This window comes from Filicampus tigris, chromosome 2 (genome assembly GCF_054856515.1).
Source record: "Filicampus tigris isolate MCC_2025a chromosome 2, RoL_Ftig_1.0, whole genome shotgun sequence".
NCBI lineage: Eukaryota > Metazoa > Chordata > Actinopteri > Syngnathiformes > Syngnathidae > Filicampus > Filicampus tigris.
Window position 1 is genome coordinate 23,554,363 of NC_141218.1, and position 13,977 is coordinate 23,568,339.

Here is a 13,977-nt window from a genome sequence, read left to right on the forward strand (position 1 = left end):
GAACATGCAAACTCCACACAGGGAGGCCGGAGCCAGGATCGAACCCACAACCTCTGAACTGTGAGGCGGACGTGCTAACAAGTCGACCCATAGTGGATATAATAATAATAATAATAATAATAATAATAATAATAATAATAATAATAATAATAATAATAATAATAATAATAATAATGCTGTAAAAATGCAATTGTGATTAAATTTATGAGGGCACGAATAAATTCAATAAAATTTCATGTAAAAAAATGCAAATGCTGATTCGTCAAAATAAATAAATAAATAAATTAATTAATTAATAAATAAAGTGATGGAATTGTTATCTAATTAGTTTATGGAACACATTACAGGATTTATTCTTAATTCAACAACTGCTTCGTGCTAAACATAGCAAATAATGCTAGGGGTGGCGCTGTCTAGCCTTGTTGTTTTGAACCATCCTACCAATCCCAAATCAACGACGGCGGGCGACTGTTTCATCCGAAAGAAGGAAGAAGAGGGAAGGAACAGCTCCATGGTGCTGAAATCCACACGAGAAATTGTCACGCATTTTTTTTTTTTACTCTATGTCGGATTAAAACAGTTATTACTGCGTTTGGGGTGACATCTTGGGAAGTAAACGCAAGCTAATTTGATCACCTTGAGTATAGCGTGGCGTGAATCGCAAATAATGGACTTCTACGAGACAATGAGGCCACACAAAAGGTATGTGCACCTCATTGTTTTGCTGTACACGGTTCACGTTTTGGCTTCCGTGACTCATTATTCCATCCCCGAGGAGCTCAAAGAAGGATCCGTTGTTGCCAATCTTGCTAACGATCTCATCTTGGACGTTACAAGTCTGATTAGAAGAAAAATGCGTGTCGACATCATCGCAAACAAAAAATATTTGGATGTGAACAAAGAGACTGGAGAACTCTACATTGTGGAGAAGATTGACAGGGAACATATTTGCACGACTAAATGGACATCATCATGCTATCTCAAACTGGAGGTGACGCTGGAAAACCCACTGAGGATTTTTAACATAGAGTTAGAAATACTAGACATGAATGACAACGCCCCGCAGTTCAGACGAGACGCCATTCATTTGGATTTGTCTGAGTCCACTTCGGCAGGGGAAAGATTCTCTTTAAGCAATGCAGTCGATCCTGATGTAGGGAGCAATTCAGTGAGTACATATCATTTGAGTGAAAGTGAGCATTTCAGTATTGAGGTTCAGACGGGTAGAGATGGGTCCAAATTTGCAGATTTAATATTAAAGATGACTTTAGACCGAGAGCAGCAGGCAATGCACAATTTAATACTAACGGCAGTAGATGGCGGTAAACCTCCACGTTCTGGCACTGTCAGTATTATTGTTCATGTTTTAGATACCAACGATAATGCACCGTTGTTTGATAAATCTACATACAATGTGAAAATAACGGAAAATTCTCCCATCGGAAGCCTTGTTATTGATCTAAACGCTACTGACTTGGATGAGGGCTCAAATTCTGATTTAACATACTCATATAGTTTATATACACCGGAAAAAACACAAGAAATATTTTATTTGAATCCTTCTACTGGTGAGATTACTGTTAAAGGAATGTTAAATTATGAGGATTTTAGGATTTATGATATGGAAGTTATAGCAGCAGACAAAGGTGCCAATAGTTTATCAGGACAATGTACCATAAAAATTCAAATTGATGACATGAATGACAACCACCCAGAAATATCCATTAAATCTTTTCATAGCCCAGTCAGTGAAAACATTGATGTAGATACAGTGATAGCAGTGGTTAGTGTGAGCGATAAGGACTCAGGCAATAATGGAGTGGTGGATCTTCGCATTCCTAATAATATGCCTTTTAAATTGAAGGAGTCCCCCGACAACTATTATAAGTTAGTGGTTTCAGAGCCACTAGACCGTGAGAAAGTTCCAGAATATGATATCACCTTTACTGTCACAGACAGAGGCTCCCCTCCTTTAAGTGACAATGAAACTATGACTTTGCAGCTGCTGGATGTGAATGATAACATCCCACACTTCCCTCAGTCCTTTTATACCATACGTGTGATGGAGAATAATGCTCCAGGTGCCTTGCTCAGTTCCCTCAGTGCGTTTGATCCTGACCTCCATGAGAACCAGTACCTAGTTTACTTCATCCTGGAGAAGGAGATTGCCAACACCTCCATGTCCATGCTGTTCTCCATCAATCCAGAGAACGGGAACCTTTACGCACTCAAGACTTTTGACTATGAGATGGAGAAGGACTTTCTTTTCCACATCGAGGCCAGAGACTCTGGTTCTCCCCCGCTCAGCAGCAATGTGACCGTCCACATCATCGTCGTGGATCAGAATGACAACGCCCCAGTTATCGTCTCTCCGTGGCGAGCGCACGGCTCCGTGGTGGAGGAGAAGATCCCCAGATCCACAGATAAAGGCTCTCTGGTGGCCAAGGTGATCGCCTTGGATGTGGATTCCGTGCACAACTCTCGCGTCACCTACCAGTTCTTGCAGGTGACCGACGCCTCCTTGTTCAGTCTGGACCAGTACAACGGAGAAATCCGCACCATGAGGATGTTCAGTTACAAAGATTCTCGCCACCAGAGAATGGTTGTCGTTGCCAAGGACAACGGGGAGCCCGCTCTCTCTGCGACGGTCACCATCAAGCTGACCACGGTGGAAACGGCCGTGAAATCCTACTCGGACATGACCGAGGTTCCTCTGGAATACGACATCTTCTCGGACCTCAACCTGTATTTGGTCATCGGTCTGGGCTCGGTGTCCTTCCTGCTGCTCATCACCATCTTGGTCACCATCGTGCTCAAGTGTCAGAAGGTCAAGCCCAGCAAAGCGGCTCCTCCCTGCAGGAACAGTGTGATCAGCGAGAGGAACTCCACCATCGCAGATTCCACTCTGGTGTCCAACGATGCCTACTGGTACAGTTTGTTTCTGGCAGAGACCAGGAAAGGAAAACTGGTGGTCAGGCAACCCATGCCAAAGGGCTCCAGATACATCGTGTCCAGTATTCCCAGGAGCACAGGCATGTCTGAGACTAGCGACTCCGCTCCTTCCACCTTGCAGGTAAATTGATTTTCATCTTTTTAAATGTTGTCTCAACTTATCAACAATGTTGGGTAGAAAAACAAGTTTTTTTAAAAAAAATAAAAATGCATACAAATGAAGAAATATGACACTAATCCCAGTAATAACAACAGTAGTAGTAGTGCTATTCTTAAAACTATACTAGGCTACTGCTACTAGTATTTGTTCATTCCATGCGTAGTGTGAGTTTCTCCTGACTTCCTACAGGCATGGCTTGAATTCCCACTCATTAATGGAGTCAATGTGAATGTAAATAGTTTTCTGTCTCTGTGTGTGCCCTGATTGATTGCTGACCAATCCAGGGTGTAGACTTCCTTTCACTGCTTAGGATAGGCTCCAGCTCCCCTCTAACCCTGACAAGTGGTACAGAATACTGGTGGATATAATAATAATAATAATAATAATAATCCATCCATTATCTATACCGCGTATCCTCACAAGGGTCGCGGGCGTGCTGGAGCCCATCCCAGCTGTCTTCGGGCCATGGGCGGGGTACACCCCAAATTGGTTGCCAGCCAATCGAAGGGCACACAGAGACAAACAAACATTAGCAGTCACAATCACACCTAGCGGCAATTTAGAGTGTCCAATCAACCTACCATGTGCGTTTTTGTAATGTGGGAGGAAACTGGAGTACCCGGAGAATAGCGCAATACCCACGCAGGCATGGGGAGAACATGCAAACTCTACACAGGAAGGCCGGGGCCGGATTCGAACCCACAACCTCTGCGCTGTGAGGCGGACGTGCTAACCAGTTGTCCACCGTGCCGCCAATAATAATGATTAAAAAAAATAAATAAATAAAAATAATAATCTTCTTCCAAACCGCTTATCCTGTACAGGGTCGCGGGGAGGTGCTGGAGCCTATCTCAGCTGACAATGGGCGAAAGGCAGACCACATCCCGAACTGGTCGCCAACCAGTCGCAGGGCACACACACACAGACACCGTCACTGAGCGGGAACCGATCCCATGCTACCCGCACACAACTCAGGCGTGTGTACCACTACACCATCAGTGACCTGGGTCAAAAAATAAATAGATAAATAAATAAATAAATAATAATAATAATAATAATAATAATAATAATGTACATTATCTGCAAAAATGCAATCGTGATGAAATTTGTGAGGCCACGAATAAATTGAAAAAAATGTTTTGTAAGAACATGCAAATGCTGATTCGTAAAAATCAATCAATCAATCAATCAATCAATCAATCAATCAATCAATCAATCAATCAATCAATCAATCAATCGATAAATAAAAGAAAAACGAATAAGTAACCTGATGAAAATGTTACCTAATTAATTAATGCAACACATTACAGGAACTATTCTTCATTCAACAACTGCTTCGTGTTAAACATGGTAAAGAAAGCTAGGGGTGGCGCTGTCTAGCCTTGTTGTTTTGAACCATCCTACCAATCCCAAATCAACGACGGGGGGCGACTGTTTCATCCTAAAGGAGGAAGAAGAGGAAAGGGAGAGCTCCATGGTGCTGATATCCACACGGGAAATGGTCACGCATTTTTTTCCCTACTGTGTCGGGTTAAACCAGTTATTACTGTTTTTGAAGTGACATTTTCTGGAGTAAACGCAAGGGATTTGATCACCTTCAGTATAGCGTGCCGTGAATCGCAAATAATAGACTTCTACGAAACAATGAGGCCACACAAAAGGTACGTGCACCTCATTGTGTTGCTGTACACGGTTCACGTTTTGGCTTCCGTGACTCATTATTCCATCCCCGAGGAGCTCAAAGAAGGATCCGTTGTTGCCAATCTTGCTAACGATCTCATCTTGGACGTTACAAGTCTGATTAGAAGAAAAATGCGTGTCGACATCATTGCAAACAAAAAATATTTGGATGTGAACAAAGAGACTGGAGAACTGTACATTGTGGAGAAGATTGACAGGGAACATATTTGCAACACTAAATCAACATCATCATGCTATCTCAAATTGGAGGTGACACTGGAAAACCCACTGAGGATTTTTAACATAGAGTTAGAAATACTAGACATGAATGACAACGCCCCGCAGTTCAGACGAGACGCCATTCATTTGGATTTGTCTGAGTCCACTTCGGCAGGGGAAAGATTCTCTTTAAGCAATGCAGTCGATCCTGATGTAGGGAGCAATTCAGTGAGTACATATCATTTGAGTGAAAGTGAGCATTTCAGTATTGAGGTTCAGACGGGTAGAGATGGGTCCAAATTTGCAGATTTAATATTAAAGATGACTTTAGACCGAGAGCAGCAGGCAATGCACAATTTAATACTAACGGCAGTAGATGGCGGTAAACCTCCACGTTCTGGCACTGTCAGTATTATTGTTCATGTTTTAGATACCAACGATAATGCACCGTTGTTTGATAAATCTACATACAATGTGAAAATAACGGAAAATTCTCCCATCGGAAGCCTTGTTATTGATCTAAACGCTACTGACTTGGATGAGGGCTCAAATTCTGATTTAACATACTCATATAGTTTATATACACCGGAAAAAACACAAGAAATATTTGATTTAAATCCTTCTACTGGTGAGATTACTGTTAAAGGAATGTTAAATTATGAAGATTTTAGAATTTATGATATGGAAGTTATAGCAGCAGACAAAGGTGCCAATAGTTTATCAGGACAATGTACCATTAAAATTCAAATTGAGGACATGAATGACAACCACCCAGAAATATCCATTAAATCTTTTCATAGCCCAGTCAGTGAAAACATTGATGTAGACACAGTGATAGCAGTGGTCAGTGTGAGCGATAAGGACTCAGGCAATAATGGAGTGGTGGATCTTCGCATTCCAAATAACATGCCTTTTAAATTGAAGGAGTCCCCCGACAACTATTATAAGTTAGTGGTTTCAGAGCCATTAGACCGTGAGAAACTTCCAGAATACGACATTACCTTCACTGTCACAGACAGAGGCTCCCCTTCTTTAAGTGACAATGAAACTATGACTTTGCAGCTGCTGGATGTGAATGACAATGTCCCACTCTTCTCTCAGTCCTTTTATACCATACGTGTGATGGAGAATAATGCTCCAGGTGCCTTGCTCAGTTCCCTCAGTGCGTTTGATCCTGACCTCCATGAGAACCAGTACCTAGTTTACTTCATCCTGGAGAAAGAGATTGCCAACACCTCCATGTCCATGCTGTTCTCCATCAATCCAGAGAACGGGAACCTTTACGCACTCAAGACTTTTGACTATGAGATGGAGAAGGACTTTCTTTTCCACATCGAGGCCAGAGACTCTGGTTCTCCTCCGCTCAGCAGCAACGTGACCGTCCACATCATCGTCGTGGATCAGAATGACAACGCCCCAGTTATCGTCTCTCCGTGGCGAGCGCACGGCTCCGTGGTGGAGGAGAAGATCCCCAGATCCACAGATAAAGGCTCTCTGGTGGCCAAAGTGATCGCCTTGGACGTGGATTCCGTGCACAACTCTCGCGTCACCTACCAGTTCTTGCAGGTGACCGACGCCTCCTTGTTCAGTCTGGACCAGTACAACGGAGAGATCCGCACCATGAGGATGTTCAGTTACAAAGATTCTCGCCACCAGAGAATGGTTGTCGTTGCCAAGGACAACGGGGAGCCCGCTCTCTCTGCGACGGTCACCATCAAGCTGACCACGGTGGAAACGGCTGTGAAATCCTACTCGGACATGACCGAGGTTCCTCTGGAATACGACATCTTCTCGGACCTCAACCTGTATTTGGTCATCGGTCTGGGCTCGGTCTCCTTCCTGCTGCTCATCACCATCTTGGTCACCATTGTGCTCAAGTGCCAGAAGGTCAAGCCCAGCAAAGCGGCTCCTCCCTGCAGGAACAGTGTGATCAGCGAGAGGAACTCCACCATCGCAGATTCCACTCTGGTGTCCAACGATGCCTACTGGTACAGTTTGTTTCTGGCTGAGACCAGGAAAGGAAAGCTGGTGGTCAGGCAGCCCATGCCAAAGGGCTCCAGATACATCGTGTCCAGTATTCCCAGGAGCACAGGCATGTCTGAGACTAGCGACTCCGCTCCTTCTACTCTGCAGGTAGGAGTAACTTACTTAAAAAGCTTACTCATTTCCTAAGAGAAAATGTATTTACGATTGCAACTGTCAATAAAAGCACGAATATCTTTAAAAAATATAGGCATATATAATGGAGTATTATCAGCATATTGTAACAATTATAATTCATAATACAGTATTATAAAACCTAGTTCACCTTTCCTCTTTGTTAGGTAGTGGGAAAACAGAGGGAGGCGCTGTTTGACCAACAAAAATAACCCATGACGCCATGACAGTGATAGTTGCTGTCGAGGCAGACGGGAAAATACCGCACAGTGGTTCACACTGATATTCAACCAATTACCTTCAGGCAGTTTATCAGGTTGAAACTCATAAGAGAATATTGGATCAAGACCGTTAGAGGAAATAAACCATCATTTGGATTACAAATATTTTCCCTAGCTGAATGGACCCGCACACAACAATGGGGTCCGTTTTACAAATGTGTTCTTTTAAGAGGTACGTGCTGCTCTTTGTGTTTTTTTCCTTTGTTCATCACGCACCGGCGACAGTCACACATTATTCTATTCCTGAAGAAATGAAGGAAGGATCAGTGGTTGCCAACATTGCCAACGATTTGAGCTTGGATGTTAAAACATTAAACAAGAGGAAGATGCGACTAGATATTATTGCAAATAAGAGATATTTGGACGTGAAAAAAGAGACTGGTGAGCTCTATATTGTGGAGAAAATTGACAGGGAAATCCTTTGTACAAGTAAATCATCAGCTTCTTGTTATCTAAAAATGGAGGTGATTTTAGAAAATCCTGTGCGGATTTTTAACATCGAGGTGGAAATAATGGACATTAATGACAACGCCCCTCAGTTTAGGAGAGACGCAATTCATTTAGATATCTCTGAATCTACTCCAAAAGGAGAGAGATTCTCTCTCAGCAATGCAGTCGATCCTGATGTTGGAAGTAACACAGTAAAAACATATCATCTGAGTGAAAGTCAGCATTTTGGCATTGACGTTCAGACTGGAAGAGATGGGTCCAAATTTGCTGAATTAATATTGAAAGAGACATTAGACCGAGAGAAGCAGGCTGTGCACAATTTAATGCTAACAGCAGTAGATGGCGGTAAACCTCCGCGTTCGGGGACTGCCAGAATTATCGTTAAAGTATTAGACACAAATGATAATGCTCCTCTGTTTGACAAGTCTATTTATAGTGTAAAAATAATGGAGAATTCTCCTTTTGGAAGCCTTGTTGTTGATTTAAATGCTACTGACTTGGATGAGGGCTCAAATTCTGAATTAACGTACTCATATAGTTTATATACACCGGAAAAAACACAAGAAACATTTTATTTAAATCCTTCTACTGGTGAGATTACTGTTAAAGGAATGTTGAACTATGAGGATTTTAGGATTTATGATATGGAAGTTATATCAGCTGACAAAGGTGCCAATATTTTATCAGGACAATGTGCGATAAAAATTCAAATTGAGGACATGAATGACAACCATCCAGAAATATCCATTAAATCTTTTCAAAGTCCAGTCAGTGAAAATATTGATGTAGATACAGTGATAGCAGTGGTCAGTGTGAGTGATAAAGACTCAGGGAATAATGGAGTGGTGGATCTTCGCATTCCAAATAATATGCCTTTTAAATTGAAGGAGTCCCCCGATAACTATTATAAGTTAGTGGTTTCAGAGCCATTAGACCGTGAGAAGGTTCCAGAATACGACATCACCTTCACTGTCACAGACAGAGGATCCCCTCCTTTAAGTGACAATGAAACTATGACTTTGCAGCTGCTGGATGTGAATGATAACATCCCACTCTTCCCTCAGTCCTTTTATACCATACGTGTGATGGAGAATAATGCTCCAGGCGCCTTGCTCAGTTCCCTCAGTGCGTTTGACCCTGACCTCCATGAGAACCAGTACCTAGTTTACTTCATCCTGGAGAAGGAGATTGCCAACACCTCCATGTCCATGCTGTTCTCCATCAATCCAGAGAACGGGAACCTTTACGCACTCAAGACTTTTGACTATGAGATGGAGAAGGACTTTCTCTTCCACATCGAGGCCAGAGACTCTGGTTCTCCTCCGCTCAGCAGCAACGTGACCGTCCACATCATCGTCGTGGATCAGAATGACAACGCCCCAGTTATCGTCTCTCCGTGGCGAGCGCACGGCTCCGTGGTGGAGGAGAAGATCCCCAGATCCACAGATAAAGGCTCTCTGGTGGCCAAGGTGATCGCCTTGGACGTGGATTCCGTGCACAACTCTCGCGTCACCTACCAGTTCTTGCAGGTGACCGACGCCTCCTTGTTCAGTCTGGACCAGTACAATGGAGAGATCCGCACCATGAGGATGTTCAGTTACAAAGATTCTCGCCACCAGAGAATGGTTGTCGTTGCCAAGGACAACGGGGAGCCCGCTCTCTCTGCTACGGTCACTATCACGCTGTCCACGGTGGAAACGGCCGTGAAGGCCTACTCGGACATGACCGAGGTTCCTCTGGAATACGACATCTTCTCGGACCTCAACCTCTATTTGGTCATCGGTCTGGGCTCGGTGTCCTTCCTGCTGCTCATCACCATCTTGGTCACCATCGTGCTCAAGTGTCAGAAGGTCAAGCCCAGCAAAGCGGCTCCTCCCTGCAGGAACAGTGTGATCAGTGAGAGGAACTCCACCATCGCAGATTCCACTCTGGTGTCCAACGATGCCTACTGGTACAGTATGTTTCTCGCAGAGACCAGGAAAGGAAAGCTGGTGGTCAGGCAGCCCATGCCAAAGGGCTCCAGATACATCGTGTCCAGTATTCCCAGGAGCACAGGCATGTCTGAGACTAGCGACTCCGCCCCTTCCACTCTGCAGGTATGAGTCAGGTGGTCATGTTTGGTCAATGGAATTATTTGACTTAAAAGCTTTTACATTCGTAGTTTCACTAGGCTGGGGTAATTCAAAAGTTTGACTATTTTAATGTAATGTGTATTCATATTTGATCATTGACATCTACATTAAACTAATCTTATATGTGAATACAGCAAGCACATAATTTGAGTGACACCCCCCAAGCAACTGGTCTTGTTTGGCCTGAAGAGAAAGTAGGGGAGTTTAGTGCTTTGCGCAATGGCACCCCACTGAGTTTTCAGTAAGGCAAGGCAGTTTTATTTGTATGGGACATTTCATACACAAAGCAACTCAATGTGCTTCACAGAAGCAAAGACACAACACCGACTAGCATTTACAAACACAACAGTTAACAACATTCAAATGCAAAGCACAGAAAACAAAACTACCGTACAAAAATTACTTAACTGTACGTTGACAACATTTAAACACATTAACCGAAAATTTTAAAAACATTTAAGAGTAAATTACAATAAAGAAATAAAAGTAGGTTTCTAAAATATATAAGATAAAAAAATGATTTAAAATTGTTTAGAGGACCTTAATCAAATGTATGAGAAATAAGCAGAACTTGACCCTTTTTTACCCGTCCGGCCGCGACCCTCCACCCTTGACCTGGGTACCCTTCCGGCCGCGACCCCCCGGCCAAATTCATGAACATTGTCGACCCCCGCCCCGTACCGAACACAAAAAAAAAACGTGCACGACGCCCCCACGGGAGGGATGCTAACGGAAGAGGTTTATTTAAAGACAATTAGCTGGCTAACTTACTATTCAAACACGCTGCGGACACGCTTCAAACACGCCACTTACTCACGTACTTACCCATTTAGTGTTTGGACCTACTTTTCCAGGCGTAGTTATTCGCCCTGTGATTTCCTCAGTGCACCGCGACATGCGCGAAGTGATAATAATTTCAAGTGTTATCAGTGATTCAACTCGTCTGTGAATGAATCCATTTACACAATAAAAAGAAGCTGCGCTCCAAGACTTCTCCAAATTATTAAGTTGTGAAAGACAACAACCCAGCTGCGTGTACTGTACTTATTTCCATTGCGAGCCCTGGGGTTGGTTTTGTCATATTGTAAAATTGTTTGGGTCCAACAGACGACAAGTCTGCAAGCAACAAGTTACTTATTTTCCACACTCCCCCTCCTTCACACTTCCCTGCCTTCAAAATAAAAGCATACCAGAAAACCACTACACAGCAGGTTTGCTACGGCGTAATTCCAGAAGTAGGGAAGTGCATGATGTGCCAGTGTCATACTTGAGTGCTGCACGCAGCTTGTTTTTCCTCCCGGACACAATTTGTTTTGAAAGAAGCCTAAAAAGAAGCCTTTCACCGAGTAGGCTGAGATGAAATTTGGCAGACTCGCGACCACGTCACACGCATGAGGGCGGATTAGTGGGCCGGACTAAAATCCACTTCCGGCCATGCTTAGTCCAGCCATTTTTAAAAATTTGTTAACCCCCACCCCTGCGCCCCAAAAACGGGCATCCGGCCGGGCCGGAGGGTCCGACCGGTCCGGCCCAGGTACGGACTGCTCAGCTCTGGAAATAAGCAACATTTTTAACCTGGATTTAAAAGCATTTTCACTCTGGGCTGACTTCACTTATGTCGGCAGCTTATTCCATTTGTGTGCAGCATAACAGCTAAATGTAGCTTCACCATGTTTACTTTGAACTCTGGGCTCCACTAATTTACTCAAGTCTGCAAATCTCAGAGACCTACAGGGTTTATATTCAATCAGCATTTCTTTAATGTACTCAGGACCCAAACCATTCAGTGATCTATAGACCAGTAGGCTGTAGCAAAATTTGAAAATCGATTCAGTTAATTGGGAGCAAGTGTAAAGCCTTTTGGACTGGAGTAATATGTTCCATTCTCTTTGTTCTGGTAGGAACCCGAGTTTGATGTTTGATGCTCTTTTGAGGGAGACCAGTAAGACCAGTTAGCCATTTAATAATTTTTCTACACACTTTTTCAAATGCCGTTTTTAATATAAAAACGTGAGAACACGATTAATCATTTCTTAAAAATGTTACCTGTACAACGCAATTTAAAAATAATATCAGTGTGTGTGTGTGTGGGGGGGGGCAGTAAATATAAACAACTGAGTTAATACGATTGAACAAGCACGTACACCCTCTTAGGTTGCTGATGGTTTAATAGTACACATGCCTGAGTTGTGTGTGGGCAGCTTGGGATCGGTTCCCACTCAGTGACGCCGTCTGTGCACCCTGTGACTGGCTGGCGACCATTTCAGGGTGTAGTCCACCTTTCGCCCATAATCAGCTGGGATAGGCTCCAGCACCTCCCAGTGAGCCTGTACAGGATAAGCAGTGTTGAAGATAACACATGACATACACACTCTTATAAGTGCATGGCTGTGTTCAGAATTTACCAATCACATTCCAACCCATGTTAAATAGGAGTCAGCACACACCTGATACCATTTGTAGTGCATCTGATCAACCCGAATTAGAGTTCAGATATTCTAGTAGGCTTTTCCTGACATTTTAGCCATATCTTAGAGCACAAGCCATTGTCCGCAGAGAGCTTTCACAGTATCATTGTTCAAAGATATCACTTAGGTGAAGGGTACAAAATAATTTCCATGGCATTAAATATACCATGGAACACTAGGAAAGCAGTCACAATAAAAGTAGGAAAATACTGTAAAACTCCAAGAAGTGGACATCCCTTCGAACTAATCAGGGATGCTGGCAAGAGGCTGACAGCAATATTGAAGATGTAGAAATTTCTACTAGTTGTGTAAGCCAAGTGGTTCAGCTGTGGAACGTTTTTTTCTTTAATTTTTTAAAATAAAAGCATTGTACAAGTTATTGGTCTCATTAGTGGTGGAAAAGTTTTGAAATTATTTATCTTTGTCTCTTGACATTTGAACAGGGGTGTGTAGACATTTATCCAATGTAGCTGTTAGGTTGAATGTGAGGCAAGGAATGTCCTGCCTCCTCTGGCTGTGACTCGCGAGCTGTTGACTCTGTCATGCGTCATGTATATTAGTCACTTTGAAAACTTTGCTTCTGTCCGGGGCAACGGAAACTTTGGGTGGATCTCAGGGCTCTGTGCAATGTTTCTAGCTCCCTGCTCCTCGATACTTCGACAGCAACCCAAAAGTTGTTCTTATGCTGCCATTTTGAGGAGCATCTCTATTATTTTAAATGAGAATGAAGGAGCGAGGATTCAGACTCGAGGAGCCTCCACTGAGGAGCTATAATTAAGAAACATCTAATTCGGGAGTCACCAACTCTGGTCCTCGAGGACCCCATTCGTCCATCTTTTAAAAGTTTCCCTTCTCCAACACATCTCATTCAAATGATCAGGATCAATATCATTTTCTGCAGAGCTTGTTGATGATTTGATCATTGCAATCAGGTGTGTTGGAGGAGGGAAACTTCTAAAACATGCAGGGCCCATCAAAGCATCGGAGTTGGTGACAACCGCTCTAATGTTTCCTTTTTGGAAGCCTTTCAGCTTCATGACACTGACATAAAATGGACATATGTCAGCTGCATTACAGCACAGCAGGACTCCACAATTAATAATTAATTGTTTGTTTTTGTAATTTATAGATTATTTTAGTCTAAATAGGCACATTTTGCCAAGTCTCTGTTTCATTTGGGCGGTAATTCTGTTATGACTGTATAATGGTAACTACGCAATGAAAGCCTGTAATTAGGATGTAATCTTTCTTAAATGCATTCAGTAATCATTAAAAAAATACAAGTCCCGTTAAAGTTTTGATGATCGTACACAATTTTTACATTGCGCATGATATGATTTTTAAACCAAAAGAGTTGCGTGATTAATTTGTGTTAGTTTTAATAATGTCGCATCTCCAGAATAAATCTCATTATTAATTTGTCATTGGTTGAAATTAAATTCTTTCCACTTCAATTGTTGCATGATGCACAGCAACAC

The 13,977-nt window shown here is 42.8% G+C and overlaps 1 protein-coding gene across 3 annotated transcripts in view; it reads left to right on the top strand.

The window, feature by feature from the left end:
• LOC147151833 (protocadherin alpha-C2-like) overlaps positions 1 to 13,977 on the top strand; it is a 37,999-nt gene that overhangs the window by 3,164 nt on the left and 20,858 nt on the right. The window contains exon 1 of one of the 3 annotated variants that reach the window (XM_086018452.1): positions 209 to 3,073. The exons of 1 other annotated variant lie outside the window; for it this stretch is intronic. In XM_086018452.1, the coding sequence (XP_085874578.1) occupies positions 668 to 3,073 (2,406 nt within the window). In that variant the 5' untranslated portion in view covers positions 209 to 667. Of the gene's footprint in view, positions 1 to 208; positions 3,074 to 7,629; positions 9,996 to 13,977 lie in introns of those variants that run through there. One more of the 3 variants, XM_086018481.1, reaches the window with a different exon arrangement.